Source organism: Exophiala viscosa (assembly GCF_022695815.1).
Source record: "Exophiala viscosa unplaced genomic scaffold EDD37scaffold_3, whole genome shotgun sequence".
In the NCBI taxonomy this organism is placed as follows: Eukaryota; Fungi; Ascomycota; class Eurotiomycetes; order Chaetothyriales; family Herpotrichiellaceae; genus Exophiala; species Exophiala viscosa.
Window position 1 is genome coordinate 654,178 of NW_026944355.1, and position 14,205 is coordinate 668,382.

The 14,205-nt window shown below is 52.1% G+C and overlaps 5 protein-coding genes across 5 annotated transcripts; 4 read left to right on the top strand and 1 right to left on the bottom strand.

Moving 5' to 3' along the window:
* Positions 1-374: 374 nt before the first annotated feature.
* EDD37DRAFT_664130 (amino acid permease/ SLC12A domain-containing protein) lies at positions 375-2,343 on the top strand (the record flags this gene model as incomplete). The annotated part of the gene is made up of 6 exons (XM_062819208.1): positions 375-772; positions 853-921; positions 971-1,076; positions 1,153-1,209; positions 1,259-1,653; positions 1,713-2,343. 6 exons carry the CDS (start codon positions 375-377, stop codon positions 2,341-2,343), a joined length of 1,656 nt encoding a protein of 551 aa, XP_062671669.1.
* Positions 2,344-3,798: 1,455 nt separating this feature from the next.
* Positions 3,799-4,898, top strand: EDD37DRAFT_678914 (uncharacterized protein; the record flags this gene model as incomplete). Its single annotated transcript, XM_062819668.1, has 3 exons — positions 3,799-4,316; positions 4,415-4,648; positions 4,703-4,898. The coding sequence occupies exons 1-3, from the start codon at positions 3,910-3,912 to the stop codon at positions 4,896-4,898; spliced, it is 837 nt and encodes a 278-aa protein (XP_062671670.1). The 5' UTR covers positions 3,799-3,909.
* Positions 4,899-4,994: 96 nt separating this feature from the next.
* On the bottom strand, positions 4,995-6,156 carry EDD37DRAFT_607372 (Alpha/Beta hydrolase protein; the record flags this gene model as incomplete). The annotated part of the gene is made up of 3 exons (XM_062814969.1): positions 4,995-5,196; positions 5,235-5,931; positions 5,994-6,156. 3 exons carry the CDS (start codon positions 6,154-6,156, stop codon positions 4,995-4,997), a joined length of 1,062 nt encoding a protein of 353 aa, XP_062671671.1.
* A 948-nt stretch (positions 6,157-7,104) lies between these two features.
* On the top strand, positions 7,105-12,092 carry EDD37DRAFT_607373 (uncharacterized protein; the record flags this gene model as incomplete). The annotated part of the gene is made up of 6 exons (XM_062814970.1): positions 7,105-9,419; positions 9,477-9,695; positions 9,749-10,363; positions 10,655-11,177; positions 11,248-11,992; positions 12,046-12,092. The coding sequence occupies 6 exons, from the start codon at positions 7,105-7,107 to the stop codon at positions 12,090-12,092; spliced, it is 4,464 nt and encodes a 1,487-aa protein (XP_062671672.1).
* Positions 12,093-12,496: 404 nt separating this feature from the next.
* Positions 12,497-13,909, top strand: EDD37DRAFT_656868 (ATP-dependent rRNA helicase rrp3; the record flags this gene model as incomplete). Its single annotated transcript, XM_062818860.1, has 3 exons — positions 12,497-13,199; positions 13,233-13,804; positions 13,826-13,909. 3 exons carry the CDS (start codon positions 12,497-12,499, stop codon positions 13,907-13,909), a joined length of 1,359 nt encoding a protein of 452 aa, XP_062671673.1.
* Between the last annotated feature and the right edge of the window lie 296 nt (positions 13,910-14,205).

A 14,205-nucleotide genomic window follows, 5' to 3' on the forward strand; every position in this document is an offset into this window, starting at 1 on the left:
CAGATTCACGACAGGACATCCCTCTCCATGGTATCGTCGCACTCATCATCTCGCAAGGCATTAGCCACCCGATGTGCGCCTCGGCCATGCTCTCGGCACGCATAACAGTCCGTATCGCGGAAAGACACTCCACTCACTTCGCCAATTGGTTTGAGATAGCATAACTTGCCTTCATCCAGTGATAACCGCTGCACAACAACCCCTGCCGTGCCGCTCACGATCAAGATCGATCATATTTGACCAGACTACTGGTAGGCACAGCAATCGTCTCGGCCCATGCGCAAGTCGGATTTTGATAAAAGAACGCTCAAGCAGTTTCTGTGCAACAACTCTACAACGCTGATCTCCTTCTTGAGACCCCCCTCAAGACGAATATGGACTTCATCACAAGGAAGCTTTCGGTGGCTCCGGAGGAGGAAAGGAAGACAGCATCTGTGACTGCAACGGGTGAAGTGATTGAGATTCAGGACCAAACGCACCGCAAGCTCGGCAGTCGGCAAATCTCCTTCATCGCCATCGGTGGCTCGATTGGTACAGCCTTGTTCGTCAGCATCGGCCTCGGTCTCTGGCGTGGAGGGGCTGCCAGTTTGCTCATCGGGTTCCTGTACTACAGCACTGTTATCGTATGCGTCAACAACTGTCAGGCTGAGATGACCGTCTTTTTCCCGGTCACAGCGCCGTTCCAACGTATGGCGGGGAAATGGGTCGACGAAGCCTTTGGTTTCGCCGTCGGCTGGAACTATTTCATCTATGTGATATGTGCCCTCTACATGTCCCATTCAATCATGCTTTCTCTACTGACAGCTAAATGCACGCGATTTTGATACCTTACGAAATCACCGCCTTGTCCAGCGTCCTCGGATTTTGGTGGGATAACGTGCCCCTTGCGGCCGTCTGTGGGATCTGCATCGTCCTCTATGCGTACGGATTTTCTGGGCTCCAATCTTCGTGAGGCTGACAGGAAAGACAGACTCATCAACATATTCGCGGTCAAATGGTACGGAGAGGCTGAATTTTGGCTTTCGATCGGAAAGATCCTCTTGATTTTCATAGTGTACGGATTCACGCTCGTCACGGTATTCTTTTTCCAAATGACTGTGCTACTGGAGCAGGAGTCTCCCACATTTTCAACAGCTTTCTAATGCTTCTCAGATGTCTGGAGGGAATCCGCAACATGACGCTTATGGGTTTTCACACTGGGATGACCCGGTAAGGCTTTCCTGAGCGCATCTCAAGGCAAGTTGTTGATTTGCTTTAGGCTCCCTTCAAGGAATACATACATACCGGAGCCCTCGGCCGTTTTCAAGGCGTGCTGGCAGGCATATTCCTCGCTGGGGGCGTCATCTGCGGGCCAGAATTCATTTGCATGGTTGCGGGCGAGGCCAAAAACCCTCGAAAGGACATGAGTTCCGCCTTCAAGACCATGTATTGGCGGTTCACCGTCTTCTTCCTTCTGGGGGCTCTCGCGGTCGGGATTGTGCTTCCTGCCAACGACCCTAATCTTGCTGCAATCTGGGATGGATCGGGAGGGAAAAGTGGCGCAGGGTCATCCCCATATGTAATTGCCATGAGCAACATGCATATCCGTGGGTTGCCGCATCTCTGCAACTTTCTCCTCTGCACCAGCATCTTCTCTGCCGGGAACTCGTACGTGTAAGTCACTTGCGCCCCAGCATTCTTCCGCTGGAATATCTGATGATTTGTCCCTCCAGCTATTGCGCAACCCGCGCCTTGTACGGCCTGGCACTGAACGGACAAGCACCCAAATTCTTCCGTCAGGTCACGAGACACGGCATTCCGATCTGGTGCTTCATCGTTTCGATCGCCTTATCCTGCCTGTCGTTCTTGCAAGTCAGCAATGGCAGTGGGGTGGTGCTGACCTGGCTGGTGAACATCATCACGGCGGCCCAGCAGCTTGACTACATCTACATGTGTATCACCTACCTTCGGTTCAAACGCGCCCTAGAAGCACAAGGCATCGACCGCAAGACGTTGCCATACGTCGGGTGGCACACCACCTTCTGCGCTTGGTGGGGACTTGCCGGTTGCTCCTTCGTGGTCATCATGCAGGGCTATCAGGTCTTCTACCCTTCTCTCTGGAGCGTGGGAAACTTCTTCACATGGTACTGCATGCTGATCTTGGCTGTTGTCTTTTATCCCGGGTGGAAGCTCATCAAGAGAACGAAGACGGTCAAGCCGGGAGAGGCTGACCTGGTCTGGGAGAGACCCATCATCGACTCGTACGAGGCCACATTGGTCGATGAGAAGGTGCCGTTCTTCCGTGACGTTTGGCGCATGGCGACTGGGGCTTTCTCCAAACAACATGGGCCACCGGTGCCTTAGAATGGGAACGTAATGTACCTTAAGTCGACTTTCAAACACGACGTATGAGAATAAGAGGCTCTAGACCCTGAAACTTCATGCGACCTGAGGTGTGGCCCAGATCGTGACGCGATATTGAAAGGGGTATTACGCACACAATGTTCCAAGTTTTTTAAAGCTTGGGCAGGGCCGGCCACAAACTTTACTCGTGGCTAGTAGTCGAGAAAGCATTCTCCAGCCCTATACAGGTCTCACCGGACGGCGATAACCTGAAATCATATGTCGACTGTCCTTAATGCGGAGTATTCGATGGCCAATGAACACTCTTCACGTACATCATCCATTGTCCGGAAGGAGTAACAGGGGAAAAGCAATGGTTGGGCATGGGACTTCAGGATCCCGCAGATACGATGTAGACTAACTGCAAGTATGATTCTAAGACTCTCTATAGTCTTACTAAGTCCCATCACGTCGCATAGCATACCTTCCTTCAGGCCTTTCAATAAGAACTTAAAGAGGCGGCGGAAAGAGGTAGGCTGCCACTTCTTGAATGCCATTGTTAACAGCGAGCCTGTTTCCAGAAAAAGTGGCACCCCGTCTGACGGGGAGTACATCAACTAGATAAAGTTCATGGTCCAGCAATTTCGCGACAGCGAGTACCTTGACTCCAAGCTAGTAGGATCCTACGGTAGAGCTGACGACCTTCTCACTGTCAAGAGCTGATGCTATGTCCTTGTACGCGACAGACTCCGCCGTGACAAGAAGGAATGGTATCTATCTAACCCTGACGAGCAACGTAGGTCAGACAGTGCCACTTTTCTTTTGTAAACAGGCTTGACGGCATGCCCGGAAAGTCTGGGTTAGTCTGAATCGACTCCGAGGAATTGATAGGCTACAATGTGACCTTGTGGTCGAACGCGCGGATCGTCGATGAGCTGTTGATTGTGGATGAAGCGTTTTTCATCATCCTCGGTAGCCAATTGGAAAGGAATGATGAGGCCTGTTTGGTTGTTCTTCAGGTCTCCATCGACCATGCCGCGGTACGCCGTGGACCTTATGCTTATATAGTTAATGTACTCCCTGTCAGACGAGGGCAATCTTGTCCGGCAAGCCTGTTTCCAGGAAAAGTGGCACGGTCTGACCAGTGTCGCTCGTCAGGTGCAAATGGACATTGTTTCTTATTGTCGTCTCGAAGTCCTTCGCACTCAACTATAGAGTTTTATGCATTGTCAGAAGGGAGGTCATCACCTCTATCGTATATTCCTACTGGCTTGCTGTCAAGGCACCCATTGTCGGGAACCTGCAGAACTTCGATTTTTTATATCGTTGATGTACAGAAGACAACCTTGTCCGTGAACAAGCTAACTGCATATTCGGAGGGCTGAGGCTGAGAAGTGGGTTTCGGCGATACTGATAGTAAGCTTAGTACGCAACATGGAACCGCCCGGCTGGCGACATTTACTGTACTGTCTGTATAATTATCAACCTGCCTATGTACCTAAGTGGTTTTTGATTCATATTTGGTCCTATGCAGTTGTCGACATCATTAGCCAGGCGTCGCGAAACAAACCGGACTGAATAATCCAGATGGCCAACTTCGCCCCGGATGAATCTTTTCCTCCAGTAACGAATATCTGCCATGCAGAAAATGTTGGTACTTTGTCCCTATTCGATTTGACCGGCAAGACCGCGCTGGTCACAGGAGGTAACGGAGGCATTGGATCTGGAATGGCACGCGGACTCGCGGAAGCTGGCGCAGATATCATCATCATACAGATCCCAGGCGAAGTCTCGACATTTGCCAGTGACCTTGCTGCTGCAACTGGGCGTCTGGTCGACGTGTATGATTGTGATTTGGGAAAGTCGGACGTGATTCGCACGACGGTCGCCCAGATACTGGAGAGAGATGGTCGGCAGGTCGATATTCTGTGCAATTGCGCTGGTATCACGGGCGGGTTTGTTCCGATATTGTCTGAGACGGACGAGCATCGCGAGTTGGTAAGCGGCTTTCACCTCATACGCTCGGTCGGGACAAAATGAGACGAGACTGTGTATTCGATGGATTGGCTGACAGATGTGAAAATTTGGATAGGTCGTTCAAATCCATTATCATGCAGTCTACATTCTATCGCATATTGTTTGGCAGACATATGGCGGAACGGGGCCTTGGAGGCAAAATCATCAACATTGCCTCGTTGGCCGCGGAGCGCTCGTTGACCAGGTTCTCGGTCTACGAGCCTATAAAAGCTGCGGTGGGACAGCTTACAAATTGGTTGTCTACTGAGTTGGCTGTATACAATATACAAGTCAATTGCTTGTATCCTGGGTAAGCCTTGACGACCGCAAGAGGAATTGGGAGGGAAGCTGACGAGATTTAAAGGTGGACCCATACTCCATTGTCGCAAAAGACGACCGAGAACGCGGAGGTGAGTAACAAGATCATCTCAGGCGTGCCTGCAGGACGATGGGGCAAGCCACAGGACTTTAAGGGGGTGACTGTATTTCTGGCGAGTTCTGCGAGCGATTATATCACTGGTGCGAGGATCTGGGTGGATTGTGGTGCTCACAGTATGTGAAGACGGGTTCAATTATGTTCACATTTGTCTGGTGTCTATGGTTCCACTCGAAGCTGAAAGTGGTGTAACTTCTCTTTAATGGCTGCTCAGAATGAGTCAATGAGTCTCGGAAGAGCCGTTGACGGTAGGCTCTCCGCCTGACGAGGCGGCGATGTACCGTTTCAGATCCTGTTGCACGGCCTGGCGCCATTTTGCGGCCGAGGGCAGAGTTGGCAACGACATGAAAGCATGCGGCAGGCCTGGATAGATCTGAAGTGTTGTTTGGACCTTGTTGAAGAGGAGGTCAGTTTGATAGATGCTTGTTTACGTTGATTGGCTTAAACGTGCCCGACCGACCTCAACTTCTCTTCGAGCAACAACCCTTCGTCGCGGACGGGATCCCTTCCAGCGATATGGAAAGACGTGGGGCATAGCCCAGCAAACGCATTCGCATCAAGGAGCAGAGGCGAGAATTTCGGATGCTGTGGATCTGGCTTGTAAAGGCTGGTGAAGAATCGCATCCTTGGGAGACTGATGATGGGTGCATTGGCACACTGTTCCAGGGAAGCTTTTCCATTCCTGATGAGCTCGTTGGGAAAATAGTCCGGATGCACCACAGATAGGACACTCAATATGAAACCTCTGACCGGCTTCAAAGTCTGTTGCTGGAGTGCACTCAGGGCGATACTGATGGCCAGGTTGGCGCCGGCACTGACGCCCGAGAAAAAGATCCTACCGGGGTCAATATTGTAGGTCTCGGCATGTTGTTGGATCCAGTTGAACACCGTCCATACATCATTGACAGGAGTTGGAAACGCCCATTCAGACGCGTGTCGGTAGTTGACGTTCAGCACTGCTGCTCCGGTATGCAGTGCAAGTTGGCGACAATGAGGATCTTCGGTTTCCAGGTTGCCTAGGAAAAAGCCACCCCCATGGATAGAGATGACGAGGGGAAGCTTCGTTGAACCAACGTCGACCGGCGATTGAATTCGAACCGGGACTATTGCACCATCGATGGTGGGAACTGAATGATCAATCACCTTGAGCCCGGTTTCTAGATGTCACCAGATTAGCGAGCCTCCTGCAGCTATGCAGTTCCCTCTCAGCTTGGCTTACCTGGACGTCCCAACACATTGGCAAAGAACTGTGCGCTTTTTTGGTTGGCTCTATCTCTCACCTCCTGGGGCGTGGCCGACGGTGGAGGTACTGGTGGCTTCCACGTCTTTTCGAACTCTAGCCATTCCTCAGCAGGTGCTGCATATTGCGAGAAGTCGACCATGGTCAAGTTTCGATGACGATTTTCGTAAGCTTCTGGTTAAGACAACATGGGATATCACGCGTGCCTGGCGTTTGAGATATCATTGTGGTACTCTGCATCCACCAAAGGCGGATCGAATCGTCCGGAGGCCCTTCAAGCTCTGAGGGTACCTGCAATGGACCACTGTCCTGGTATTGCCAGGTACGACGCTGGGCGCATCAAAAACCTCACGCCATGTGGTCTGTTCGTCCCTCGCAGCGGCGTGATCGGTATCCAGGCTTCCAGTATTTGCATCGCCGAGGGCAGGAAGCTTGAGGTCCACCTTGACTTCGGCGGTATGGACCCACCGTCAATTCTTGCGATGGCGACATCAGACGAGGCCAGGAGTATTGTCAGTAGTGTTGTTTTTAGGAGAGTTTCAACGAGCACGCCATCGACTATGAGTGCCCAACTCGTACAATGTGTCAAGAGGTAAGAGAAGAGGCAGTCGCGATAGAATCGCAAAGTATTTTTTTGGAAACAGGCTTGGCGGAGACGTGAGATCGTGTCTTCTTGCTGAGAAAATGGAGCGTAGGGATGGGCTGAATGAATAGTCATGGGCATCGTTCTGATCGATGGACTTGTACCGTAGACGGTGCTGCTGTCGAATACTATGCGGTCTTTGTTTATATCATTGTTGCATTGCCATTAACCGTTGGAGTGTCCATTATTCGTGGTAATCAGTCCCATTCGTGCGTGAGGCAAATTTCCTAGGACTCTGCGGTGCGATGCAGCTTTCTGAGGCTCTGCTACTGGTGGCTTTCCAGTAGGCTCGAGTGACGGTCGCCTGCCTTCGATTCGACTAAGGCAGGCCTCCGAGGGTGGAGACTTCCTCGATTCGGCGATGAGGCTATAGGCACCGCTGATTGCGCGACGAGACTGTTACTGTAGGTATGTTAATATTGTTACTGTGTTCATGATGTTTGCATGATGGTTGGCCAGTCTGATATCATCGACTGTCGTTTCCCATCCTCTTCGATCGATGGGGTCATGGCGACAATCACCGTCACAGCTCCAAAGGCAGCAGTGTCGCTCCCGCCGCCATCAAGATACCAGACCATCGATCATTTGCTCCGACAGTATGCTTCAGATGGTGGCGAGACACCCATGTTCGGATATCCCGCGAAGGGTGCATCAGATTACGAAATCCACACAGTCAGGATGATTGACCAATATGTCGACGCGGCTTGTTGGTGGTACCAAGCGCAAGGATTGCTGCCGATTGATCCAGCACAAGAGAAGGCTCCGGCCATAGCACTTCTTACTCAGTCCTCCCTCGATGCCATCATATCATTCTTAGCCTTGGGCCGCATGGGTTGGGCGGTTCTTTTCTTGTCGACAAGGCTCCCAGCACCGGCTTTGGTCAGTCTCATGCGACTGACTGATTGTACCACGATTGTGGCGTCTGCGGTGTTTGACGCTGTCATCCAGCAAAAGCATGTTGAGTTGCAATTCGATCTCCTGCCATTGATCAAACAGGTAGACTATCGATTGACACTCAACGTTCAACAATTCGTCCGTGAAGTCGATCCGAAGAAGGAATCCGAAAAGGTCGCGTGGATCATTCACTCTTCCGGATCGACGGGATTCCCTAAGCCCATCTTCGTCACCAACATCGGCGCTCTCTCGAATTTTCGGACAGGACTGAGTCTTCGAGTATTCACAATCTCCCCCCTATTCCATTCCCATGCTCTGTTTGCATTTGGACGCGCGCTCTACCACCGACAGATCATGTTTTTCGGCAACCACCAACTGCCAGTCACGCGGCCAAACCTGGTCGCCGCACTCCGTGTCGCCAAGCCAGAATTGGTATGGGCTGTCCCATACGTCCTCGAGATCCTAGCGGAGCGGGACGATGGTATTGCTGAACTCGCAAAAGCAAAGACCATCATATATGGCGGCAGTGCGTGCCCGGACTCATTAGGAGATAAACTGGTCTCGAAAGGTGTCAAATTGGTCGGCAGCTATGGCGCTACCGAGATGGGATTCGTCATGAACTCGGCAAGACCTGCAGGTGACGATGAGTGGAATTATATGCGCTTGAACAAGCCCGTGGCGGACCATATCTGGATGGACGAGATCTCACCGGGGCTATTCGAGTGCATTGTACTCGATGGCCTGCCAACCAAAGTAGCGACAAACACCGACAATCCACCAGGGGCGTTTAGAACAAGGGACTTGTTCACACGACATCCTGATCCTGCGAAATCCAATCATTGGAAACACGTCAGCAGGCTTGATGACCGTTTAACACTGGTCAACGGTGAGAAAGTCCTCCCGATACCGATCGAGGGACATATTCGCCAGAGTGTGTTAGTGAGGGAGGTGGCCGTATTTGGGTTCCAAAGGGCTCTGCCTGGCGCGATTGTGTTTCGTAGTGAGGCTGCTGTTAATCTGAGTGACGAAGAGTTCCTAGACCAAATCTGGCCGCAAATCGAAGAAGCAAACGGTCGCGCTGAGACTTTTTCCCGTATCTCTAGAGACCTGGTCATTGTCCGACCATTTGATGAATCATACCCACGAACGGACAAAGGCACATTCATCCGCGCACAGTTGTACGAGCAGTACCAGTCGCACATGCAGCAAGCTTATGAGAGATTCGAGGCCGGCGTATCGACTTCGACTAACGAACGCCACCTGTTGAACCTTGATGTTCCGGCGCTGGAAGAATTCCTTATGGCCAAATTCCGCGACGATCTCGGCGTCACATTGGACTCGGTCGATTCGGACATCTTCTCTGCAGGCGTCGATAGTTTGCAGACAACGCGCATCTTGCACATGATCAAGAAAGAACTCGATCTCGGGGGCAATGAAGCCAAACTTTCACAGAATGTCGTATTCGAACGCGGAACGTGCAGATCTCTGGCGCAACACCTGTACAGACTGAGGCTCGATATTGGTGATTGTGAAGATGACTCGGATTGGAGGGAGATCCAGGAAATGCAGGACCTGATCCGGTCATACTCGAATTTCACGACGCATGATCCGACCGACAGGCCCAAAGTATCCAGCAAAACGGTCCTGCTGACTGGCACGACCGGTGGGCTGGGGTCGTGTCTCCTGGCCAACCTCCTCAGGCGCCAGGACATTAGCAGGGTATACTGCCTCGTGCGTGCTTCAGACGCCGCATCGGCCCAAACCCGGGTTCTCAGAGCATTGGAAGACCGTGGTCTCCAACGAGAGCTTCCAGACAACCACCAGAACAAGGTGTGCTTTTGTGGGAGACCAGAGCCAGCCTTCGCTTGGTATGGGAATGACTTTGCTTAAGGAGCTGCTCAACAACTCACACACATTATTCACAGTGCCTGGGCAGTCAATTTCAACCTTCCGTTGCATGCGTTCGACCAGCAACATATCCGGGGCGTGTATAATCTCCTCGAACACGTTGCATTGCGAACCACGCACAGCAAGCCGGCCAAGTTCTTTTTCTGCTCGAGCGTGGCGGCTGTGAGCGGCACGCCCAAGGACGAGACGATAGCCGAGGCTCGGGTTTCGGATCTGTCGCATGCCCAGCCCATCGGGTATGGGCGCAGCAAGCTTGTCTCGGAAAGAATCACACACGCTGCAATCAGAGCACAGGCTGCGTGGCGAGAGTGCTGAGGATCGGACAGTTGGCGGGGGATACGAGGCAGGCGGTTTGGAACGATACCGAAGCCATTGCACTTATGATTCGGTCAGCTCTACCGTCCAGCGCGTCGTGTCTGCCGTCTTTGGACGAAAGTCCGAGCTGGCTGCCCATCGATCGAGCTGCAGAAGCTATTGAACAGCTGGCATTTCGAAACGATGATGCGGTAGACGCAGAGCTCGTCTACCACATTGTCAATCCATGCACATTTAGCTTTGCAAAGGATCTTGTGCCGATGCTGCAGGCTCACCCCAGCATGCCAAGTTTTGAAGTTGATGATGTTGCAATTTGGCTTGATCGGTTGAGGGCTAGTGATGAGGATGTTGAAAGGGACCCAAGTCGAAAGCTGATGGGATTCTGGGAGCGCAAGTATGTAAAGGCATCGACACCGGATGAGCCTGCCCCAGGGAATGCGGAGGACATTGGAGAAAAAGGGCCGAGATTTGAGACCACCAAGACAATCAAAGATAGTACTGTGCTGGGAGAGGTTAGAGATCCAGTAGGAGATGGTCTGATGTACAGGACTGTGGACGTGTGGACGAAGAAGTGGAAGATCGATCTAGAGTCCGTTGGCACGGAAAGGCAATGATGCGGTAATGACTGAGAGAACAATGGAGCAATGCATCTTGAGGCAGGAGCCTAAATTCGAGGCATCGACGTAATCACTGGGCGTTGAAAGTTAAGTGGCTGTGGGCGACCAAACCACTTATCATCCCCGCAGAGAACGCCTAAGTTACGGGGGTCGGCGTCACTTGTCAGAACGGCATTAGTTATCGGGCGGCTGCTTTTCCACACCAATCTCGGCTCGGCCCTCTCGAGAGACCCTGCATACTGTATCTGAAACGCTGCTGCCAGAATCATCGTTCATCAGGCGTCCAGTCCTAAGGATATTCTTGAGCAGAGAAGACACCCCTCTTTACAATATGACTTACATCATCCCAAAGGTCTACAGTCGAACATGGACAAAGTCATGTCCAGACACAGTTGCACCGATTCGACGAGCAATGAACCAACACGAGTACCTACAGGCGCCTCCGGATGTACTGCGAAGAACACTTCATCGCGCTCGAATCATCCCATACCAGATCTGTCTGATGAGACTCTCACTTCGCGATCGTCAAAGCCCATCCACCTTGAGCCACCGCCAGTCGTTGTCCGCCCTCCCAAGGTCAAAACTGATAGCTTCAGCCATCATGCACTTACGTGGTTTGCATGGAATCGTAACGAGCACAAGGACATCTCCCATTGCGCCCGGTCGACGCGTCGGATTTACACTCTCGAAAAGACACTACGACTCTTTGGCGTAACATTGTCTCAAAACATCGCCTTCAAAACAAATGAAACCGGAGTCGATATCGCTAGAGTCAACGTTCGCTTGGTGGGTGATTCGCACTCTTGTCTTCCACCATTATCAACAAGCTTGCTTACTAACACGGCGCACGTTATAGGGCTGGCAAGGCACCGAAAGGACATGGACAGAGGATAAACTTCCCCAAGCACGCAAACGGATGCAGACATACACCCAACGCCCAGATGATCCCAAGTCGACAGAGAGGGACAACAATGACGCGGGTAGCAGGCCAGAAGACATCGAACGGCAAACCGCGCCGACCGACCTCACACAGGTCCCCACCATCGCCCACCCGTGGCTCCATGACTACCATTACATCGTTGTCGGCTTCATGGGTGACGGCAGCGTGCCACGTGAGACGCTCCGAAGGGTCATGGATACCGAGGGTTTGTTCCAAGCCATCCGCAAAGCACACCGAACCTTGCGCAACCCACTGCGCCGCGCACTGTCGCTCAAAGAAGTCTCAGGCTTTGGTATCTACGAGTGCGACCCGGCCAAAGGCTACCACCGCGAAGTCGAGCTGGACCACGAAACCGGAAGGGCGTTGTCGGAGCTATGGCGCAGCTACAAAGGGAACAAGCTTGACTATGAGGGCCGCTGGCTGATGTGGATTCACGAGCATTTCAATGCCGACTCCAACAATCCTGAGATGGGTGGACTGACTCTGGAATTCAAACTGCGATGGAGTGTGGTCAAGGTGGTGTTCTGGGGTACGGTGCCGATTGTGCTGAGTCTGGTCATCGGCTTTTGGTACATGTACAGTGATCATGGGGATGTGGACGATGTTGCGGTTGCCGAAGCCGCCTGGGTTATTGCGACGTATATTGTCACTTCGTCTGCTTGTGAGTGGCTCCCTCCCCCTTGGAAATCTGAGGCATTGATGATGCATCAACAGTACTTCTCGCTCTACTGGCAGTCATTACACAACTTGGCAACATTTGAATCACTCAGTCGTTGTAGTGGCCCGACCAGCTTGTTTCCAGAACAAGTGGCACTGTCTTAGGGGAGGGAGTACATCGACAATCTTGCTTCAGGGTCCAGCAGGTTCGCGGCAGTAGGTGCTTCATCCATGCTACTAAGGGTACACGGTAGACCTGACGACCTCCTCTCTGTCTGACGCCCTTGCTATATCGTTGTGTCCCAAGGACTCCAGGATGACAACAAGGAATGGTATCCCTTTGAAAGGTGACTCACAATGGTTCTCCGATCGCCCTGAACCATGGTTTTCAAACCTTGCGGCAAAGTTTCCTTAAACCTTACTCGACACAAAGCAAGCATCCAGATCATATGAAGTACAAAAGTCTTCCTACCCCGGCGAGTAGAGGTACAACTGTCGCCCTCCGAACATGGCGTCGTCTCCAGAGAATTCTCAGGCAAACTCTCTCCCTGAGGATGGACAATGCTCCGCGAATACTCCTCCCTCCACCTTTCAAGACCTCGGCATCGAAGCATCATTATGCGAGGCCTGCAGCTCTTTGGGCTTTCAGACACCCACCCCTATTCAGGCACAGGCCATCCCGCCAGCACTCGAAGGGAGAGACCTGATAGCCCTTGCGGAAACAGGGAGTCGCAAAACTGTGGCATATCTCCTGCCCATCATGCAACACTTGTTCAATCACCCACAAGGCCTACACTCTCTCATTCTTGCACCCACCAGAAAACTCGCACTACAAATCGCCAAGGTTATTGAAGCACTAGGTGCCAGCAAACCCTTCCAATGCGCCGTCCTCATTGGGGGAGTCCACCACATCTCACAAGCCATGGCCATTGGGAAGAAGCCGCACATCATCGTTGAAACGCCAGGGCGTTTACTGGACCATCTGGAAAACACTCAAGGGTTCAGATTCTCGCTGAGTTTGCTGAAATATCTTGTCTTCGACGAGGCGGATAGACTCTTGGATACTGGTTTTGGGCCCGAGTTGGACCAGATCTTAAAACTTTTGCCGCCTAGGAGGACATTCATATACGCTGCAAAGACGTCGGACAGGGTTGATGCTCTGCAGCGGGCGCGCCTCTCGAATCCTCTGCGTATATCGGTGGCCTCCGGGGGTCTGACGGTGGCATCGAGGACTTTGACGGTAGCACTGAGGACTTTGACGGTTGCCACACTCCTGCAGTCTTACGTTTTCATTCCTCACCAGCACAAAGATTTGTACTTGGTGCACATACTCGGCCAATACGTGGGACGAACCGGCATCATCTTCACACGCATGATCAGGGAAGCACAGCGACTGTGTTTCATGCTACAGAATCTAGGATTCTCGGCAGCAGTCCTTCATGGTAAACTCTCACAGACGTCGCGAGAGAAGGCAAGTCTACTCGTGACCACCGATCACGCCGCCTGCAGGCTCGATGTGGATCTGGTCGACTTTGTCCTTAAATACGATATCCCGTATGACAGCGAGACTTACATACGTCAAGTCCGCAGGACCGCCCGTGCTAGGAAAAGTGGTCGTGCTTTCTCCTTCTTGACACAATACGACGTTGAGCTGTGGATGAGAATCGAGAACGCACTCGGCGAAAGGGTAGAGGACTATGCCGTTGTCCGAGAGGAAGTCATGAGACAATCTCTACGTGTTAGCGATGCCCAGAGAGTGGCTGCGGAGAAAATGAGAGATCTCGTCCCAGGACATGAAGCCAGACAGGGTAGCCAGGTGTCGGGCGCCGACCGGCAGCATGAAGGAGGTCGCATCCGAAGAGGTGCTGACATGGACTGGCTGAGAGCTGAAATGCGTAATCATGTACCTTATGATGGTTGACGCTGCTCTGTGTGCGATGGGTGCGAGAGTATGAGTGTAGGCGATACATGTGTGAAGCCTGTTTCGAAAAGGTGGCACTATCTGACTGTGGTTGCTCCTGAATCTGAGTAGATTGCATTCCTTATTGTCATCTTCATGGGAGATACCGTTGGCTCTGTCCTATAGCGCAAGTAGCTTGGAGCCAAGGCACCCTCTATCGCGAACCTGCTAGACTATGGTCTCCTTTCGTTGACGTACTGCCTGTCAAATAGTGCCACCTTTTCTGGAAAGGGGCTTGTTACACACTAAGAAGACTT